We start from the raw sequence: 17,758 nt of genomic DNA on the forward strand, positions 1-17,758 counted from the left end.
TAATGGTATTCTGAGGAATTCAAACTAATTGTTCGATCAGTTTATGTATAATGTCTTTAGTGGGATCCAATTCATCGTTTAATCAAAATGTGGACACATCTTCACAGCCAGGTAGCCAGGTTAATGGTCAACCTGTAGTACTTCCTTTTTCTCGTGCTAGCAATATAACTTATAAGGGCAATAGTTGTCCGATAGTGTACGTAGTGCATAAGATTATAGCTATCCTATCTCAACACAACCGTGCGCTTCATACGTTAGAAGTGGAGAAGGCTTTGCGCAGCCTTGGTTTTATGGTAATGTAGGCTACTTACGAAATCAAATACCACAGGGTGTTGACATTTGTACAAATAAGGAGCTTTTCGAGTCTTTACTCAAGGTTCAGCGTATAGAGTTTGATGTTGTAAGGAAACGTCTTCTATACAAGAATCCTTTTGAATCAGTGACTGATTCATCCACTTTAGTGGACTATATAAACAAGAACTACTTAATCAAGGGATTGCGTGTGAACAATGAAATGTTAAACTGCAATCCTAATATGGCCAAATGGATTGACGAGGCCTTAAAAAATCGCAAGTTACGTGCTGTACGCTTAACAGTGTCTCATATCAAAGGTAATTATCTCGGTTGGTTATAACATGTACCCAGGGAAGTACAAATGCCGTTATGCTGGTAAACCCAACCAGTGTTCCTTGTACACGGTGACCAAATGTGTAGAATGCAGTACCAACTTCAAGGACGTCTTGCTCTTTCCTTTGGGTAAGGAGCAATATGAGCAAGATCGTTTAAATTTCGCTTCTGATATAAAGGATTTGTGGGATTCCGTGACCCTCCCACCAATAGAGGACCTGCTGAAAGAATACAACATGAGCCATGTTGAGCGGACATTCATCAATGTACCTAGGTGGGTAATTACACTTTTGTGGATAACTGATTGTAGTGGTACTGGCGGTAGGCGCCAGAGAAATAAACAGGGTATTGCTGGCATCAAGATGCGCAAGATTTACAATACTCATTTGTTTACTGCTCAAGAACTTTCGGCAGACATGTCTAGGAACCAGAATAATTAATATATAGACATTAACTCAATAGCTGTAAGTGCGTTTCTTGCTCCGCGGGTCCTTTGGACTTGCGTGGGTACAAGAGTGGCTTAATGGCTTTATCATCAATTTCATGGAGCAGCGGTGTGAAAATACGCCACGCTTCATTTACTTCTTCAATAGTTGGGAAATAGTTTCTCTTCCCGCTAAATGCATGATACAGTAGTATTTCGTAGCATCCTACTACGGGACGCTTCGTTAGGTTATAGTCAACATCGCGTAGAATGCACTCTTCCACTTTCATGTTCATGCTATCCGTTTCGTTGTCACTGTTGAATATTAGCTTTTCATTTTCTGTCTGGGACTCAAGGTTCGGGGCGTCAATTGACCAGAATATACTAGGGTCAGGCTGTACTCGGAACACTAGGTTACGTCCCCTGAATTCCGACCCCAATTCATTAGCAAACGTATCCCTCATTTTGAGATTAACTTCGCACAAACGCTCGTCCAAGCCCTTACCGGCTGTTATAACAAATGGCACGCCTGACCACCGTTCGTTGTCTACATACAGTACCATGGAGCAGAAAGTGGAGCAACGGGAGTCAGGCGGGACGCCCTGTTCTTCTACATACGCACACTCCTCACCGTCATCACTGGTGGTGTATTGACCTAGTATAGTATCTTCCAATCGTACTGTGCGTACCGCTCGTAGTACTTTAATCTTCTCTTCGGTCAATGACTCGTTGTGTCGATCTGGCTTATCCATTGTTATAAGTGACAGCAGCTGCATGCCATGGTTCTGGATCATATCGCGGATGATGCCATATTGCTCGAAGTAGCTTCGCCCGAAGCTGCCTATAGTCTCCTTCATCTTAATATGTACGCTCTTTACGTACTTGTTGCAAAACAAATTGGTGTATCGCACGGAACGCCTGATGGCTATCATGCACGATATCAAGGGTTTCCCAAGGTAGTGGTCAACCAAAAACACTTCATCTGAGGTGGCGTGCTCGACTAGAACCTTTTGTATCTGCTGGCTGCTACCCAAATCGCGACCAAACGGTTTTTCCAGTATTACACGGAACCAACCGTTAGCTGGACGGCAAACGGACGTTGCCAACTTCATGATTGGGTGGTAGGCCTCAGCTGGCGTTGCCAGGTAAACCAGACGATGGGTAACAGCGGAACCGCATTCAAGTTCCTTCAGAGTTTCATTCAACTTCGTTTCAGATTCCGGATCATCATATTTGATCGTTATCCGTCGAAGCACTTTCTTGAACTCTGATATTATGGTTGGGAAATCGAATCTAGCAGCGGCTTCGCACATAAACACAGTGGTCTTGATCGATGAGAAGATATCAGTGGAGACTGTATCAAAGAAATCGTCAAAAGACTGATGCGAGCGGCTAATTGCCAATATACGGAACTTCGCAGGTAAGAAACCCAGATAGAACAGGTGAAACAGTGCTGGGTACAACTTCCTACGGGCGAGGTCGCCCGTACTCCCAAACAGCAGGAACGTAAGGCAGTCGGTTGGGTTTATTGGTACCTTCCGCCTTATACGGCGTATACTTGATGAATCCAAAACTGCTACACATCCCGGTTTGGTAAATATTTGTGTCGCGGGGAACCGTATGGGATCCACGTGGCGGTATTGTATCATCGTTGTCCAGATACGTTTCTTACGTTCGCCCTTCAGCAGGAACAGCTTGCTCTTGGCGGAGCATAGGAAGGGCAAGGTCAACGTCAAACGTTCATGGACTGCTGCAGTATCCGTCAATGATATCATAACACGCTTTTTGCAGTTGGTCACATCGGCCGGGTCCAACGTTGACAGGTAATCTGGGAACAACCCTGCTATATGGAAATCATCTCCTATACCCAGTGTTATCAAGTCAGGTGTAGTTGCATATTTGTTCTTTGACATTCCTACGATTTTAGCAGTATTGACGCAACTGTTATCCGGAACTTTGCCAAATATTTCCTCGAGATCAGCTTCATATTTACTAACACAATCTTCCAATGGTAGTGTAGTATCAGGGAATATGATATGTTTTTCTGGTATTGGCCAATTCTTTAGTAATGTGTTCCGTACTAAACGCTGGTTCGATAGCTCATCAGTTGGCGGGACGTACCGCTCGTCTACCAAAAACAGTATGATACGGTTGAAATCAATGTCTAAATCTTCTAAACTACCCAGTTGCCTAAACAGGGTACGAGGGGTACTACCACCTGACAGACCGATAGTAACAATGGAATCAGGGGTTTCAGCTTGCTTGGTCTTTATGTGATGCATAATCAAGTGCATGGCAGCCATTACAAACCCTTCTTCTGTGTGACAATCCAGGAGACACGGCTCTACTATTCCAGTGTCATTATCATCCAATTCGTCGTCTACATCACGATACTTGAAGTGATTAATAACATCCGGTGCATCGCTGAAGTCGATAACTTCATTAAGCTTGTTTTCATAGAATGTTTCCAGCCAATCTTGATATTGCGTCGTGTTAGCTGTAACTAGGCTGCATAGTGATGTTGACGAATTGTTTCTTTTTATAGGTTGACGGGGTGACCCTTGAGAATCCCTATCCTCGAAATTATACGACTTCAGACTCTGAAGCACACTATCCGCCATTTCTGCTTTCTTATTCCTATCTTTAGTTAATGGTATCCACGACAAGATAGTAGAGTGCGTCTACGGGAGCCCTTGTTAAAATAGCTTCAAATGTGTGGAACTTATAACGGTTCCCAATGGAAATGGATAGCATATATTTAATGCTTACATCCAAGAGCGTGGTCCTTAGTGCGGAAAAACATCATGACTACCAGAAAACCCTGATTTGCACAACGGTTTATTTAACGGTATGGAACAACGTATGGCTGGTACAGAAACAAAGTGGCTATATGGACGTCCTCGTGATGACTCAATTACTATATTAATAAATCTTAAACACAAATTCTAAGAAGAATACCGGCATTGTCTATACATAACAGATATATTGTGGTGCGAGGGGTAAAGTCCTACAAGGATCATAATACACAAAGGCCGACAACGTAGACACACCAAATATTGAGAGATGTTATACACCTCCAATATGAGGAGGATTCCATGTGCAAAGGTATTGAGATCTTTAACCCGAGGGGGGCTGTTTTATGCATCCGCGGTCGTACATTTATTGGATATGCGGACACATGGCAAATTTATGAGCGATAAATTATGATCTGGAAGGGTCCCTTTGCAATTGAATCGTGATACAGTTAACATTGATCCGTGAACACACCAGATTATTTAAACTTTACCTGCACACACTCAATGACGGTTACCGGTGTCGTTGCTGGGTTTTCACATAGCAAATATGATACATACAGCTTGCGTAATAAAATTATAGCGCGGTGTAAATTACGATTTGGTATTCATTATTGCTTATTAAGGAACGAAATTCTATATCATAGCAACTACAGGGATACTACACACTGAACGTATCCATTCACCTGTAATAAAATAAATCATAACGTCCCTGCTATCGTACCTCACCATTGGCATCACTCGGCCTTTGTGGTCTTATCTCCCATGATATACCGGGCTTGAGACTCGCCGCTGCCTTGATCATCGTAGCATGCTATATATCCGAATCTGATGGCAATACCTAACGCAGATAAAGTAGCCACAATAGCCGTGATAGCAGTTGACAATGTGCGATTCGGGCTGAAGTATTGGATGACTACTGGTAGTGCCAGTGCAATGCCCGCTGGCACGGTGAGCATTAACCCGGTAAAGTTACCCAGTAGCCTAACTGCGTGTACCTCATGTAATGAAATGCTCTGCTTAGATTCTGTCATCTTTTATGGAGTACTGTTAAACAAGTTAGTCCCCTGGTGATAAGGTGGTTCCCTAATAAACTTGTTCGTGGCTAACAGTTGCTCTTTAATAGTGGATATACCTTTTTAGGAAAATAATAGATCTCTTGTGTACGGTATGTGGTGGAAGGTTGAGTTTCCCCGATACACATCAGATACCTCTTGAAGACGTGCACACTCATTGGTTGATCCCCTAAAGACACGTACAGAAAGCTGACTACAGTGACCAATATATTTACATAGCGATATTATATATTTCCATTGTGAACTGTAACTTAAAAATCAGCTGATCGGGCCAAAGTTCTGCATGAATGGCCCTAGTAAAGCTGCAAAAGGGTTACCTTCCATGGGTGATGGTGATGCGTTGATATTAAAGGGATCGGTAGGATCGTTATGTCCTGGGAATATCCTTTGTCTGATGGCTAATATCAATCGGATGAAATTAGGATCCGCCTCGATGATTGTTTTGTATACTTTACATGTAACTTTGAACAATTGGAAATCAGGTTCTTCACAGATTTCAGTGAGTATATGTGCCAGTTGTATTGGCAATGGTACCTGGGTCAGTGTCAGTAGCAATGAAATCCACTTACTCCCTCTCCAGATTCGAAATCCAGGTTTAACATGAGCAGGAGGCACTTAGCACTGGTACTATCTCCCAGTGCCAACTGAATTAGTATACAACGTAGGTATATGAATCCCCGTTCATGCTCCTCAACATGTGAACACCACTTTTCCAACATGTCATAAATCGCCTCAACATCCTGGGTATGGACTAAATACCTTTGTGCTACTGCCAAATCCCGTTCATTGATGTAATATTGCCCCAATGTCTTGTATAATGTTTTATCTGGTATAAGTTCCAAAGCGTCTTCCATGATTGCCAGTGCTCCTTCAACTATCTTTTCCTTGGTGAGTGGTCCAGACGGCTCCTCCACAGACAATGCCGTAGTGACGGCGTTAAAAAAGGTATTAATTTGCTCCACATGCTCGGTAGTGAGGCTTATTGACCCCTGTTTTGCGATATTAATATACTCCTTCATTAACTCGAGACTCTGGGCATATTCCTTTACCCCTGTAGCAAGTTATTATAAGACACTATGGATCATACCTATGTACACCCCTGCAAAATGGCGTAAAACATAGAACGCTTCATAATACTTCTTGCTTATTATTGCCCTGGTAAACGTAGACTTCCTTTAGCAATAACATACCGCTTCGACGCGCTCAGCACGTGTTGGAGTGAGTCGTAAAAACGACCTTCGGCAATATCTTGGTTTATACGGCGATACTTTGGATTACTATCAATATCCATTTTAGCTAAAATAGTATGAATTACACCAAAAAAAGCAACGGTGCCTAGGAATCAATGTTATGTGGGCACAGGTTGTAGTGTGTATTACGTTCAAGACAACCATTGTCTATACACTTTACACCAATGTGCTATAAATAGGTATTATTGCATAGTTATAAAAGGAGTATATGTTCTGTGTGAATTACTGGAATATCTCCGAGAATCTCTGGATTGATTTTGGTGTATTATATCAGAGGTATCTAATTAAGGATGCTTAAGGAATCTCATTTGTTATCGTATTAACTGGTTCACTTTGTCCATAAAATGGGCAGTAAGGGTATCATTCCATGTAGGTAAAAGTCGCGACTATGGAATCCAACAAGAACTCAGCTTCGCACATTGGCGATGTGGTAAATCCAACGAATATTACAGTTCTTGGTGCTGGTTGTGAAGTTGGTCGGTCATGTGTATTTGCGGAACGTGGTAAACACAATGTTATGTTCGACTGTGGTTTGCATCCAGCTTTATCTGGTGTTGGTGCTTTGCCTGTCTTTGAGGCTATTGATTTATCTAAGGTTGATTTATGTTTGATTACTCACTTCCACTTGGACCATTGTGGTGCCGTTCCGTATTTACTTTCTAAGACATCCTTCAAGGGTCGTATTTTCATGACGTATGCTACTAAGGCTATATGTCATTTACTATGGACTGACTATGCTCGTATGGAGCAGTTACAGACCGTGAAATCCATATTTGACAGGACTGCTCCTAGGGATCTTCAGGATGGTTCCGATTCAAAGGAAGGTCTCATGGATGAACTCATTTGCGGTTCTGGTTTGTATTCATTCGACGACGTGGAATATGCGTTGTCAAAGATTGAAACCATAGATTTCCATGAGGAAAAGGACGTTGGTGGTATAAAGTTTTCGTGTTACAGGGCAGGCCACGTTCTCGGGGCCTCCATGTTTCTCGTTGAGATGGATGGCGTACGCATTTTATATACTGGTGACTATTCAACTGAAGTGGACAGGCACGTACCTTGTGCTGAGATACCACCGATAAATGCCCATTTATTAATATGTGAAAGCACGTATGGTATTAGGATACATGAGGAGCGCGTTCAACGCGAACGCCGATTCCTTCGCTCTGTTATAGAGATTGTTACTCGTGGTGGCAAGTGCCTCTTACCAGTTTTTGCTTTGGGTAGGGCCCAGGAAATCTTACTGATACTAGATGAGTATTGGCAGGCCAACCGTAACCTTCAGCCCATACCTATTTTCTACATATCACCTTTGGCGCAAAAGTCCTTGCGTGTATATGAAACGTTTGTGGGTTTATGCGGTGACTACATCAAGGAGGTGAGTCCTTCATAGTGTTTTAAATGTCTACAGTGCGTCTATAATGGCTTTAACCCATTCAACTTCACTTTTGTTAAGTATGCCAGATCAGTTGCCGAGATATCGCAATATTTACAAGCTGATGGCCCCTGTATCGTAATGACCTCTCCTGGTATGTTGCAAGGGGGGCCATCTCTACAGATTTTTGAGAAGATAGCACCAGACAGTCGAAACGGTGTTGTTTTAACGGGTTACACCGTTAAGGGCACACTTGCGGATGAGTTACGACGCGACCCTGAGGTGGTCAACGTTGGTCACAAAACCATTAAACGCTTATGCTCCGTGGACCAGATATCATTTAGTGCTCATGCTGATTACCATCAAACCAAGGAATTCATTCGGAGGTTATCCGTTCCGAATGTCATCCTTGTCCATGGTGAGCGTAATGAGATGACTCGTATGAGGGACAAGCTTTCTGAGGAGATCAATGAGCTTTCTGTTTTTATGCCTGAGGTGCTACAGATGATAACTCTCAACTTCCCACCGGACACCACTATCCATGCCGTGGGTCAAATAGCAGATGACGCTAAGAGAATTGCAACTCATGGCCCTGACGATACCGTGGCATATTCTAGCGTGGTCCTGGTTGGCGAAAACAAACCCAAAGTGGTCTATGCCGATGACCTGGAGAACTCAGTCTCCTTGGACCTCAGCTATCTGGATCAACAGATGACCATTGAGTTCAATGGTACCCTAGAGGACCTGAAAGCAACATTGGATGGCATCTACGATCAGGTGGAGATAATAGGCAATGACCAGTTACGTGTTCTAGGCCTGGTAACAGTCTTTGTTGCCAATGGACGCCTAAGGATGACCTGGACCTCTAACCCAGTGGCGGACCTCGTTGCTGATAGTATCAACATGGTTGCTATACAGTTGATCGTGAACCCCAAAGAATGCTTACAGGAATCCGGGATTAACGTTCTACTCAAGGAAGACTCAGTCTTCTATGAGGTATCAGAGAAGCAGCTGATTGCGAAATTCGGGGCACCGGTAGATCCCTGTGTCAAGGAGGAATCAATTGACCCCAAAGGCCACAGGAAACTGCAGTTTCTAATCCAGAATCCATATTCCGAGAACTCGCCTGTTGTTGGCATGGACGTCAACCTTAGTACTTGCGAAGTAGGTTTTTAGGTGTGTCTAACATATGGTACCAGGTAACCTGTGAAGACAAGGAGGCTGCCAACATTGCAATCTCCATATTAAACACGATAAAGGCTGCTTTGAGGCCGGTAACATTCTAGCTTAACTATCGCACCATTATGTTTGTGTTACTGTCCCTTTTGTTATGATGCTAACGATGTTATCTTCATCTGTTAGGACCTTATCCTCTGCTAGCTGCATACCAGATACTCCCACAGCTTTGTGGAAGTTGCGTCCAATTTCAAAATGCAGCATGCTTGCAAACTCCCGTACTGTGGTTCCGGGCATCACGGTGATGCATTCTCGGAATGCCTTGCTGCTGCTCTCATCGTCGCCAAATGTTTTCAGGTTCTTCACGGGGTAGACGCAGATAACTCCAGCTGCCTTAGTGGCTTCATTTAGGGCGGAAGTTACCCCTGTAGAGCCGAATCTGTATAATACCAGGTCACGTATATTGTTGAGTCTGGTACGTAGCTTCTCATCTGGTGGTTTCAAGCGGTCGTTCCTAGGGTCATCATCGGAATCTCCGTGCATATAGAAATCACTGTCACCTTCGAAGAAGTCGATATATCCCTGTGATTGCATTTTGCGCAGGAAGCACATGGCTAGTGCACTGCACATTACTGTGGGTACGTCTGGGTGTCGTTGGCATATCCGTAGTGTGTTTCCATCCGTATCACCTTCTGAATCAATTTTATTCAGTACCAATACGAATTTGAACCGTTCCTGCACGAATACGGAGACGAATTTGCGAATTTGTTTTTCATCCCATTCCAGTAGGTCAACGAATTGTGAGTGCTTCACTTCCATGAGGTCAAGTACTCGTGAGACCATGGTTTCTGGTACCATGTATCCTGACAATTTGCTATGGAGTGTTGTTACTGCATTATCCTTCTTCATTAAATGCCTCTTTGCCATTGTTGTCCATTTGGGTAACAAGTTATTGTAAATCCATAGTTCAATTTCTTCTACTAACCATGAGTGGTCTCCTGATGGATCGTATCCTATTGTTGCATCTCCCTTTTCGTTAGTTCTCCCGGAGACGTCTATTATATGCATCAGCACGTCTGCGTGGCGCAGGTCGTCCAGGAACTTGTTCCCGATGCCACGGCCCTCGTTAGCCCCTGGGATCAACCCTGCGACATCCAGTAGCTTGACAGGTACTCTTCTGACGCCATTCCTGCAACTTCCGAAGGATGGCGCACATTTGACGTTATACTTTACACATGGGCAATCCGTAGTAAAGAACGCCACTCCGTGGTTAGGCTCGATTGTAGTGAATGGGTGCGCTGCGGTTTTTGCGTTTGGATTCACGCAGACGGCATTGAAAAAGGTAGACTTACCAGAGGAAGGCTTGCCGACACATCCTATTACAAAGTCCCGCGCCATTTAGTATCAATGGCTATGGATCTCAATATATTAAATGCGATTTAAATGACTTTCCAAAAGCCATTGTACTGCGATATGCTATATATTAGCAAATAGCATTCAACCTATGCCTAATTTGTTAAAATGGACTTTATAATTATGAAAATATTCTGATGTGTATCTGATAAGAGATGTGCCATGTAATTACACAACCACCTGTGGGTGTGATGGAGACTCCTGGATATAATTCACTAAACTAAAGGATGAACTACCTGTGATTAATTTACACATTTTTGTGTAATACATATTGCGATTTTTCTTAGTATCTCTTGTGTAGACTATGGTTATAGAATGTGATTCTACAGGTCAACAAATCGCCATTGGTGTTATATAACAAAATGTATTATAGTGGCAGTATGAATATTCCAATTGACCGTGGAAGCACGTATGGTCACACAGTTGTTCCTATGATTAGACTATACAATCCTAGTAGGATAGTAAGTCAGAATCGGGGTATATATGTTCCAAAGTACAAGTTCTGGAATCCATTAAATCCGTCGGATGTACTCAAAGCTGCATATGGATACAGTGATCCGTGGAGCAGACCTTCATGTTTTACTCCACCGGTGACTGGACGGTGTCCATTACCAGGTCGTACTATTCCAACGGACAACCTTTTAAGGAGATATATGGATGATATGAACAGATGGGTATTTGGAGATGATTATGTATCGCCTTTTTCTAGGTATCATGATGATTCTTTTAATAGTATCATGGACGTTGGAAGGTCGGTTCTCAATAACACCTGGGATATGATGGAGCCATTCCACAAAATGTGGATGTATCCTAGATATCCCGATCACAGCAATCCAGACATCTCTGTAGACCTGCAGAACTATCGTATATCTAGGGAACGGGGCTCATTTGGGAAGCCTAGAGTATGCCCATTAAGGGATCCGCTGTTATATAACAGTGGCACATATAGCAATCCCAGGGAACAATCGGACATGAATATAATCCGGAAAGAGGACGACCGAAGCTACAAGTTATCATTCACTATACCTAATGTAAATGCTAAAAACATAAAGATAAAGATTCGCGACGGTCTTTTGACAGTTTCTGGTCATGCAGAACGGGTAAAACGCGGCGATCATGAATCCGAAATGCGTTATTCCGAGAGCTTCCAGCACTCCGTTAGCTTACCGCGGGATGCCATGGAACTCGATGCGAAAGCGAGGTTGCGCAACGACACATTAACCATTGAAATACCGAAAAGACATTAGTAAACAAATATAAATTATTTGTAGAAACCATAACGTACACCCTTGCCTGGTTTTGTAGGAGATCATGTACACAATGGCATCCGGTGTGCGGGTTATATGCCACTCATCAAATGGAATGTGTAGGATACAGGAACCCGTGGAATCACGGTACAAAAATGATTATACACTGATATATGGACACTCGGTCTTGGAATTCACGTTCTGAAGATGTCTGCGTCACTGCTGCGGTGGGTCTTGATGCTCGCTGCAGCTGTGCGTAGCACATATTCCCTGGTGACCACTTTTAAAGAATCTGATGGTCCTTACAAGTCATTGCGCATTCCAATGTGTTTTGTACCTGTATTAGGTGCTAATTCCGATCAGATGTACAACCCTAGGTACCAATTTTCTCTTACGGAAGGTGGTACCATCGAGGGAATGATAAAGGTAGTCAATGTTTTGGACGGTCCTGTTATCAAAATAGCGCGTCACCCTGAGGAATTGATTAAATCGATGAAGAATGGCATTGACTATTCAAATCGTCACAATCCATTAAGGGTAAGAATAAGAACAGTGGATGAGGGCCATCACCAAGATCATCACAGTTGGTTCCAGCTTGGCCATAATTTACACAAATGGTTTACTCGTCGGAATGATGACGATATGCCGCTGCAGGAACCCCTGGTTGACCGCGGCATATCGGATAGACAAACTCTGGACAATGTTTACTTGTTGCTAATGTCCAAGGCCAAGTGGGACATATATTCCAGCGTAGCGACTGAGGAGCACTTGCAACCTGCCAAGGGTAACAACAAATTCATTGTTAGCAGCAACGTTGCTGCGGATATGCGCATACCTATATCTGAGGTTGGTGTCCCTATAAAATTCAGGTTTACTGCCAAGGAAACTGACCGGTTCGTGTTGATGATACTGAACGCTGATGAGCGAAAGCTGCTACTCGACGGGAAGATCACGTTCATGAACCCTTATAATGACCACTTACCTAGTGAAATGAAGTATTTTGAGCCTGTCATTTCATTTTGGGAGTCGGTATATCGTTTTACTGGTATACTGGCACTTGCATATTTGCTATTAAATCTTAGATCAACTGCGAATATGGTGAATTATATCATGGCCCTTAACTTTGGATTAATCGGTCTCTACTTACGGCTAGACAGATTTTTACTAGATTCGTTGATCAATACCGGTGAGCATTCGAACATACTGTGGACACTGGCTCACGTATTGAGGCGTATTCATGAAAACTGCTTAATGGGTCTGTTACTTCTTTTGGCTCTTGGGTGGAAGATACTACGTCCTCATTTATCTGGTGTGGAGATTAGGTTAGTGCTGTCTGTGACAGTATTTTCCTGTGTAGTCGGTTTCATTGAGATATTAATCTTTGGTGTTGATGTAACGCGTGGTCTCGTTTACACTATAAGTTTCGTAGCTATTCTTATAGCTACTAATTTCAACATTCTACTTATAAGGGCGCGGGTGGTTGACGAATCGCTCAACAGTGACGCAGGTATCGCATATGCCCATTTGAAGGCGTACAAGTTATTCAAGATAGGTTTCTTCGCTTCCATATTGAAGCCAGAGATATACTCGATTATTCGGGGTTTATGTCTCCAGACTACTGGGGACCAAACCTTCGTTTGGGATGAGCATTTCATGCTGTTCATCGATTTGTTTTTTGACTATGTTATCTATTGCGTCTACTTTGTAGCGTTTATGCCAACTACTCAACTACCGTTATTCAAGCATCTCTTGGAGATGCGCGGCATACCTAGGCAGTAGTAAACATGGTAACTAAATGTTTTTATAACGTCTATACACTCCTTGATAATGATGTCATTATCAATGGTCTAGATCTGTCCAGGAATTACTATAGAAAATGGAGATATACAATTCATCCGTAATGACATTCCTTTACATAGGAATAGACGATTATATTCCCGGGGAACTCCCTTAGATGTTTAGATTCAACACTAGAGTGTTAATAGCCACTGCGATTATAACTTTTCTGTTTGACCGCTCTGGGATATAGTTACCAACAGAATAATAGACCCAAGATGTACTAGTTGTGTAGTCCCTTACCCAACTCACTTGGGTTGGAAGACATCATGCAAGGGGACTACACATCTAGGAACAATCCTCAATATGATCAATACAGATCCAGGGTTGTGTAGATGGCTAGGAAACAGGTTTCCTAATGAAAGGTGAGTGGGTATCGCAGAGCAGAGCTCGTGAGCTGTTCGGGTTGAGCGCCTCGGACCTGCAGGCCAATATATCGCATGTAATCGACGAATCTTGTACCAATAAAGACGACACATCGCAATCCAATGTTGCCGATATAAAATGTGTACGCTATCCGCGGGTCCCGCTGACTGTACGTCTGGTTAAAAACCCGCGGGGGTACAGATTGCCAATGCGTTTGTACAAGACATCTGAATTACAAGCTTTAAGCCAACACAAGCGGGTGGAAACGGCTCCCCGGAAGCTTCCAGATAAAACTACAAAAAAGACACGCAAAAAGCGTATAGAAAAGTGTCTACCACAGGTCCAGCAGGAATGCATAACCAAGGGACATACCTTTGTGAAGGGTCTTGAAAATATGCATCAATGCACTGTTTGTGGCCAGACGGTTGAGATAGAGATTATATGACGTCTATACGGGTATATCATCTGGACCCACTGGTAGAGATGCGATGAAAGTCTCCCAGTTGACCATTTCTAGCAACGGGGAGTGGTATTTGATGAATGCCAATATATGGTTAATCGTCAATTTGCCATCTTTATGACTTAGTGCCTTGAAGACCGTATCTGTAATTCTGTTTGTTTGAGACTACTGTAAACATACCAGCAGCCGCTTTATCGAGTGGCTGGCTGCCAATGTTAACAACTTTCTGATCACGGGGGTCGCCTTCCTTTGGGACGTTTGTTTTTTGCAGATCAGTGGGCACTACTGACACACTTAACTAGTAACTAGATAACAATACTAACCGTGACCCAGGTATCCCTTTAACTTGAATTTGTGGCGTTGTTTATCTGGTACCAAGTAGGGAGTCTGCCGGTTGGCGACGTAGTAGGTTGGCCAAACGAGCTTAGTTGCTGCAAGCCGGCTACGGAACTGGTTGCTATCAATTTCCTCGTCTTCACGTTCGAAAATGCCATGCCATTTGCGGCGTTTTTGCACATTGGCGTCTAGGTTGCTACAGGTGGGAGTGGCCAGAACGCTGCCTATGGGCGATTGATCTGTTAAACGACCGAAAATCTACACAAAGTGGTACTTTTATTAACTTATCAAACCTTTGCCAATTCAAATGAATTAAATGCCAGCGTGTCTGCAGGTTGGAAAACATGATTCATGTGATTTGGCGCTGGTAACACAATGGCCCCGGAATGACTGGATATTACGGTAACCAGGGCCCATATTGCGGCCACTGGTCCGTAATGAACTACATAAGCTCCATGTGGCATTTAAGGTATCTAGGAATACTGAAATCCATGGATTCGTTGAGGAGTTGTACCTTGGCTGGTTCCCACCCCATAGCGCGTTGGCCTTCGGCGGCCAAAAGGCTCTAGTTTACTCTATTTACCTGGCCTCTAAGTCGCACATTGTATATATAATTAACAATTGCATCGCATTGTAGTATATAGGCTGTGCATCTCTCTATATCATTATCGGGGCATCCTCCTATAGCCGTTGTTATATCGTAACCATGGTACAGAGGGTAGTTTTAAGGCGTCACTGCCGTTACAACACCAGATCTAACAAGCAGCGCAAGGTTAAGACCCCTGGTGGCCGCTTGGTCGTCCAGCGCCGCGTTAAGGTTGCCCAGGGCCCGAAGTGTGGTGACTGCAAGTGCAAACTTGCTGGTATTCCAGCTCTCAGGCCTCACCTTTACCGCAACTTGAAGAAGCGTGAGCGTAGAGTATCACGTGCTTACGGTGGTGTTCGTTGCCACAAATGTGTTAAGGATAGGTACGTCACCATTCAGTCTCTGTAGACCGTTCTGAACTTTTTTCACTTTTCTTTAGGATCATTCGCGCATTCTTGAAGGAGGAGCAGAAGGCTCTTAAGAAGGTAATTGAGGAGCGCGAGGCCAAGAAGTCCGCTGCTTCCGCCAAGGTTGCTGAGGAGAAGAAGGAGGGCGCTGCCAAGAAGGCCCCTAAGAGCGCCAAGGCTGACGGTGCCCGCGAGTCTAGGGAGGGCAAGCCAAGCAAGAAGAAGGCTGCTCCCAAGGCCTAAACCTGTGTTTAATTTCCTGTTGGGCACGCTATACTGTAGTATTACTTTTTTTTATACTTAGCGCATGGCCTTGCGCAAACCATCTTTTGTATTACTAATTTTCCACTCTGTACGGCTTTTGGTACTACGGGGTTCTTATACGGCCAGATCATCGTGCACCTCCGGTAGATTCCATAGCCCCGGATACGTCCACCAGCGTTTCCTATCTTCCAGCCCTTCTCGTCTGCACATCATGGATAAACGTGAAGATAACCTTGACCAGGTTATATCTCCAGCAGCACAAGCCAAGCTGGATGCCAAACAGCAGCGTCTGAAGGCTCGTGGTAGGTGTCTTGGATGCATCCTAGCTACAACGTTTCGTTGCCCTAAGAACACTGGCAGATCAGTGTGTCTATGTGTAGCACTAGAAGTGATAAATATTGTTCACATCATCTACAGAGGAGCAAGAACGGCAAAAGCAGCTTTTGCTTGAGACCACAGTATCAGACCTAGATTCTGCATCGTTTGGCTATTTACTGCCGACGATATCCTGTTTACCTACTAGACAATGGGTGGAGATAAAGGATATCGATTCGGCTGAAGGCCAGGTTGTATGGCTGCGTGGACGTATCAATGACGTTCGTGGCAAGGGTAGGCACCGGGGTTCATAGAGATATAGTGGCACAGGTACCATGACATTTATCATCTTGAGGCAGCAGCATGAGTCGCTACAATGCATAGTTGACTCTCGGCAGGAAATGGTATCCAAGGACATGGCCAAGTGGGCTGCATCGCTGTCCATGGAGTCCATTGTCGATGTCCTGGGGAAGGTAGTAAGGCCCGAGGTGCCGGTAACCTCGACCACAGCTAAATGTAAGTTCTGTCCACTAGATTGCTAGTACTATACTGCACACATACTTATCTAGGCGAGTTACAGGTGCACAAGCTGATTTGTATCAGCAAGGCCAATCCTACAATGCCATTCCTGATCCGTGACGCCAACAACACTGATGATGAAGAGGCCTGCAAGAACCCTAGTGTGAGTTTTCGTTGTTGGCATTTCATGCGCCTCAGGTTATCAAGGTCAATCAGGACACCAGGCTGGATAACCGCCCACTGGATCTTAGGGTAAGGACAACCATAAACGAAACATTAATTGCCAGGCTACTTTAAACCTCGCCATATTCAAGATTCAATCGGAAATTTGCCAACAGTTCCGCAATTTTCTACTAAAGCGTGACTTTATTGAGATCCATAGCCCTAAGCTCCTTGGGGGTACCAGCGAAGGTGGCTGCAACGTATTTAAGTTGAAGTACTTTGACAACGATGCGTGCCTTGCGCAATCGCCACAGCTGTACAAGCAGCTTGCGGTGGTTGGTGACTTCCGACGCGTATTTGAGATAGGTACGTTCTGTTGCCAGGATATTGACTCTATACCCAGGCCCGGTTTTCAGGGCTGAGAACAGTAATACCCACCGCCACCTTTGCGAGTTCGTAGGGCTTGATATGGAGATGGAGATCCGCGATAACTACATGGAGGTGGTGGATCTGATCGACGACATGCTGAAGCATGTATTCCACGGGATCAACACGGAATGTAAAACTGAAGTTGAGATTTTCCAGAAGCACCAGCCCTCTGTGGAACCTTTCAAATGGCTGGATCAGACGCCGCGCATCCGCTTCACAGAGGCTGTGGAAATGCTGCGCGGCACCGAGCTTGCGGAATCGATTCCTGACGATATATCGTCGTATGACTTCTCCACCGAGCAGGAAAAACGTTTAGGCCGACTTGTCAAGGAGAAGTACAACACGGATTACTACATTGTATATGAGTACCCACTAAACGCACGCCCATTTTATACCATGCCCAAGGAACGCGATGGCATAATGTTCACGCACAGCTACGACTTCTTCATGCGAGGTGAAGAAATCCTTTCGGGTGCACAGCGTATCCATAACCCGGACCTGCTGCTGCAGCGAGCCAAGGAATGTGGAATCGACCCCAAGACCATCTCATGTTACATAGAGGCCTTCAAAATGGGTGCCTCTCCACATGCCGGGTGTGGTATAGGACTTGAACGTGTGGAAATGCTGTTTCTAGGTACTGGTAACATACGTCGCACCTCGCTGTTCCCCAGGGACCCTAAACGTCTTACACCTTAATA

General features: G+C 44.2%; 12 protein-coding genes across 12 annotated transcripts; 7 read left to right on the top strand and 5 right to left on the bottom strand.

Annotated features, from left to right (window-relative positions):
* Nucleotides 1-10: 10 nt before the first annotated feature.
* Nucleotides 11-1,068, top strand: BBOV_IV001590 (uncharacterized protein). Its single transcript, XM_051767921.1, has 4 exons — nt 11-293; nt 329-611; nt 646-901; nt 938-1,068. The coding sequence occupies exons 1-4, from the start codon at nt 51-53 to the stop codon at nt 1,065-1,067; spliced, it is 912 nt and encodes a 303-aa protein (XP_051623047.1). The 5' UTR covers nt 11-50; the 3' UTR covers nt 1,068.
* A 5-nt stretch (nt 1,069-1,073) lies between these two features.
* Nucleotides 1,074-3,997, bottom strand: BBOV_IV001600 (Glucose-6-phosphate dehydrogenase C-terminal domain family protein). Its single transcript, XM_051767752.1, has one exon. It carries the CDS (start codon nt 3,670-3,672, stop codon nt 1,078-1,080), a length of 2,595 nt encoding a protein of 864 aa, XP_051623048.1. The 5' UTR covers nt 3,673-3,997; the 3' UTR covers nt 1,074-1,077.
* A 397-nt stretch (nt 3,998-4,394) lies between these two features.
* On the bottom strand, nt 4,395-4,991 carry BBOV_IV001610 (putative integral membrane protein). The gene is made up of 2 exons (XM_001609276.2): nt 4,568-4,991; nt 4,395-4,529 (listed from the first exon to the last, which is right to left on the bottom strand). The coding sequence occupies exon 1, from the start codon at nt 4,875-4,877 to the stop codon at nt 4,581-4,583; it is 297 nt and encodes a 98-aa protein (XP_001609326.1). The 5' UTR covers nt 4,878-4,991; the 3' UTR covers nt 4,395-4,529; nt 4,568-4,580.
* Nucleotides 4,992-5,148: 157 nt separating this feature from the next.
* On the bottom strand, nt 5,149-6,234 carry BBOV_IV001620 (uncharacterized protein). The gene is made up of 4 exons (XM_001609277.2): nt 6,110-6,234; nt 6,007-6,074; nt 5,489-5,970; nt 5,149-5,453 (listed from the first exon to the last, which is right to left on the bottom strand). Exons 1-4 carry the CDS (start codon nt 6,208-6,210, stop codon nt 5,178-5,180), a joined length of 927 nt encoding a protein of 308 aa, XP_001609327.2. The 5' UTR covers nt 6,211-6,234; the 3' UTR covers nt 5,149-5,177.
* A 145-nt stretch (nt 6,235-6,379) lies between these two features.
* BBOV_IV001630 (Pre-mRNA 3'-end-processing endonuclease polyadenylation factor C-term family protein) lies at nt 6,380-8,845 on the top strand. The gene is made up of 3 exons (XM_001609278.2): nt 6,380-7,547; nt 7,581-8,708; nt 8,744-8,845. Exons 1-3 carry the CDS (start codon nt 6,558-6,560, stop codon nt 8,828-8,830), a joined length of 2,205 nt encoding a protein of 734 aa, XP_001609328.2. The 5' UTR covers nt 6,380-6,557; the 3' UTR covers nt 8,831-8,845.
* Nucleotides 8,817-10,148, bottom strand: BBOV_IV001640 (GTPase family protein). The gene has a single exon (XM_001609279.2). It carries the CDS (start codon nt 10,116-10,118, stop codon nt 8,847-8,849), a length of 1,272 nt encoding a protein of 423 aa, XP_001609329.1. The 5' UTR covers nt 10,119-10,148; the 3' UTR covers nt 8,817-8,846.
* Nucleotides 10,149-10,330: 182 nt separating this feature from the next.
* BBOV_IV001650 (Hsp20/alpha crystallin family protein) lies at nt 10,331-11,390 on the top strand. The gene has a single exon (XM_001609280.2). It carries the CDS (start codon nt 10,496-10,498, stop codon nt 11,378-11,380), a length of 885 nt encoding a protein of 294 aa, XP_001609330.2. The 5' UTR covers nt 10,331-10,495; the 3' UTR covers nt 11,381-11,390.
* Nucleotides 11,391-11,516: 126 nt separating this feature from the next.
* BBOV_IV001660 (uncharacterized protein) lies at nt 11,517-13,194 on the top strand. Its single transcript, XM_001609281.2, has one exon. The coding sequence runs from the start codon at nt 11,588-11,590 to the stop codon at nt 13,157-13,159; it is 1,572 nt and encodes a 523-aa protein (XP_001609331.1). The 5' UTR covers nt 11,517-11,587; the 3' UTR covers nt 13,160-13,194.
* Nucleotides 13,195-13,318: 124 nt separating this feature from the next.
* On the bottom strand, nt 13,319-14,862 carry BBOV_IV001670 (putative integral membrane protein). The gene is made up of 6 exons (XM_001609282.2): nt 14,672-14,862; nt 14,366-14,636; nt 14,223-14,327; nt 13,955-14,185; nt 13,679-13,913; nt 13,319-13,637 (listed from the first exon to the last, which is right to left on the bottom strand). Exons 1-4 carry the CDS (start codon nt 14,840-14,842, stop codon nt 14,031-14,033), a joined length of 702 nt encoding a protein of 233 aa, XP_001609332.1. The 5' UTR covers nt 14,843-14,862; the 3' UTR covers nt 13,319-13,637; nt 13,679-13,913; nt 13,955-14,030.
* BBOV_IV001665 (uncharacterized protein) lies at nt 13,516-14,066 on the top strand. Its single transcript, XM_051767545.1, has one exon. The coding sequence runs from the start codon at nt 13,575-13,577 to the stop codon at nt 14,025-14,027; it is 453 nt and encodes a 150-aa protein (XP_051623590.1). The 5' UTR covers nt 13,516-13,574; the 3' UTR covers nt 14,028-14,066.
* Nucleotides 14,863-14,939: 77 nt separating the features above from the next.
* BBOV_IV001680 (ribosomal protein L34 family protein) lies at nt 14,940-15,644 on the top strand. Its single transcript, XM_001609283.1, has 2 exons — nt 14,940-15,347; nt 15,404-15,644. The coding sequence occupies exons 1-2, from the start codon at nt 15,085-15,087 to the stop codon at nt 15,612-15,614; spliced, it is 474 nt and encodes a 157-aa protein (XP_001609333.1). The 5' UTR covers nt 14,940-15,084; the 3' UTR covers nt 15,615-15,644.
* Nucleotides 15,645-15,648: 4 nt separating this feature from the next.
* On the top strand, nt 15,649-17,758 carry BBOV_IV001690 (putative aspartyl-tRNA synthetase). The gene is made up of 7 exons (XM_051767104.1): nt 15,649-15,937; nt 16,053-16,244; nt 16,281-16,466; nt 16,520-16,632; nt 16,668-16,721; nt 16,757-16,997; nt 17,035-17,758. The coding sequence occupies exons 1-7, from the start codon at nt 15,679-15,681 to the stop codon at nt 17,754-17,756; spliced, it is 1,767 nt and encodes a 588-aa protein (XP_051623049.1). The 5' UTR covers nt 15,649-15,678; the 3' UTR covers nt 17,757-17,758.

Source organism: Babesia bovis, assembly GCF_000165395.2.
Source record: "Babesia bovis T2Bo chromosome 4 map unlocalized Chr4_2, whole genome shotgun sequence".
NCBI classification, from domain to species: Eukaryota; Apicomplexa; class Aconoidasida; order Piroplasmida; family Babesiidae; genus Babesia; species Babesia bovis.

Excerpts from the sequence above, each read along its gene's own strand:
- BBOV_IV001590 (XM_051767921.1), top strand. The coding sequence starts at position 51 with ATGTCTTTAGTGGGATCCAATTCATCGTTTAATCAAAATGTGGACACA. Across the intron at positions 294-328 it reads TGCGCAGCCTTGGTTTTATG|GGTGTTGACATTTGTACAAA; the intron begins GTAATGTAGGCT and ends CAAATACCACAG. Across the intron at positions 612-645 it reads AACAGTGTCTCATATCAAAG|GGAAGTACAAATGCCGTTAT; the intron begins GTAATTATCTCG and ends ACATGTACCCAG.
- BBOV_IV001600 (XM_051767752.1), bottom strand. The coding sequence starts at position 3,672 with ATGGCGGATAGTGTGCTTCAGAGTCTGAAGTCGTATAATTTCGAGGAT.
- BBOV_IV001610 (XM_001609276.2), bottom strand. The coding sequence starts at position 4,877 with ATGACAGAATCTAAGCAGAGCATTTCATTACATGAGGTACACGCAGTT.
- BBOV_IV001620 (XM_001609277.2), bottom strand. The coding sequence starts at position 6,210 with ATGGATATTGATAGTAATCCAAAGTATCGCCGTATAAACCAAGATATT. Across the intron at positions 6,075-6,109 it reads GTGCTGAGCGCGTCGAAGCG|GGCAATAATAAGCAAGAAGT; the intron begins GTATGTTATTGC and ends TACGTTTACCAG. Across the intron at positions 5,454-5,488 it reads ATTTCGAATCTGGAGAGGGA|GTACCATTGCCAATACAACT; the intron begins GTAAGTGGATTT and ends ACACTGACCCAG.
- BBOV_IV001630 (XM_001609278.2), top strand. The coding sequence starts at position 6,558 with ATGGAATCCAACAAGAACTCAGCTTCGCACATTGGCGATGTGGTAAAT. Across the intron at positions 7,548-7,580 it reads GCGGTGACTACATCAAGGAG|TGCGTCTATAATGGCTTTAA; the intron begins GTGAGTCCTTCA and ends AAATGTCTACAG. Across the intron at positions 8,709-8,743 it reads TCAACCTTAGTACTTGCGAA|GTAACCTGTGAAGACAAGGA; the intron begins GTAGGTTTTTAG and ends ATATGGTACCAG.
- BBOV_IV001640 (XM_001609279.2), bottom strand. The coding sequence starts at position 10,118 with ATGGCGCGGGACTTTGTAATAGGATGTGTCGGCAAGCCTTCCTCTGGT.
- BBOV_IV001650 (XM_001609280.2), top strand. The coding sequence starts at position 10,496 with ATGTATTATAGTGGCAGTATGAATATTCCAATTGACCGTGGAAGCACG.
- BBOV_IV001660 (XM_001609281.2), top strand. The coding sequence starts at position 11,588 with ATGTCTGCGTCACTGCTGCGGTGGGTCTTGATGCTCGCTGCAGCTGTG.
- BBOV_IV001665 (XM_051767545.1), top strand. The coding sequence starts at position 13,575 with ATGAAAGGTGAGTGGGTATCGCAGAGCAGAGCTCGTGAGCTGTTCGGG.
- BBOV_IV001670 (XM_001609282.2), bottom strand. The coding sequence starts at position 14,842 with ATGCCACATGGAGCTTATGTAGTTCATTACGGACCAGTGGCCGCAATA. Across the intron at positions 14,637-14,671 it reads ATTCATTTGAATTGGCAAAG|ATTTTCGGTCGTTTAACAGA; the intron begins GTTTGATAAGTT and ends CACTTTGTGTAG. Across the intron at positions 14,186-14,222 it reads ACTCGATAAAGCGGCTGCTG|ATACGGTCTTCAAGGCACTA; the intron begins GTATGTTTACAG and ends ACAGAATTACAG.
- BBOV_IV001680 (XM_001609283.1), top strand. The coding sequence starts at position 15,085 with ATGGTACAGAGGGTAGTTTTAAGGCGTCACTGCCGTTACAACACCAGA. Across the intron at positions 15,348-15,403 it reads CACAAATGTGTTAAGGATAG|GATCATTCGCGCATTCTTGA; the intron begins GTACGTCACCAT and ends ACTTTTCTTTAG.
- BBOV_IV001690 (XM_051767104.1), top strand. The coding sequence starts at position 15,679 with ATGGCCTTGCGCAAACCATCTTTTGTATTACTAATTTTCCACTCTGTA. Across the intron at positions 16,467-16,519 it reads AACCTCGACCACAGCTAAAT|GCGAGTTACAGGTGCACAAG; the intron begins GTAAGTTCTGTC and ends ATACTTATCTAG. Across the intron at positions 16,722-16,756 it reads ACCGCCCACTGGATCTTAGG|GCTACTTTAAACCTCGCCAT; the intron begins GTAAGGACAACC and ends ATTAATTGCCAG.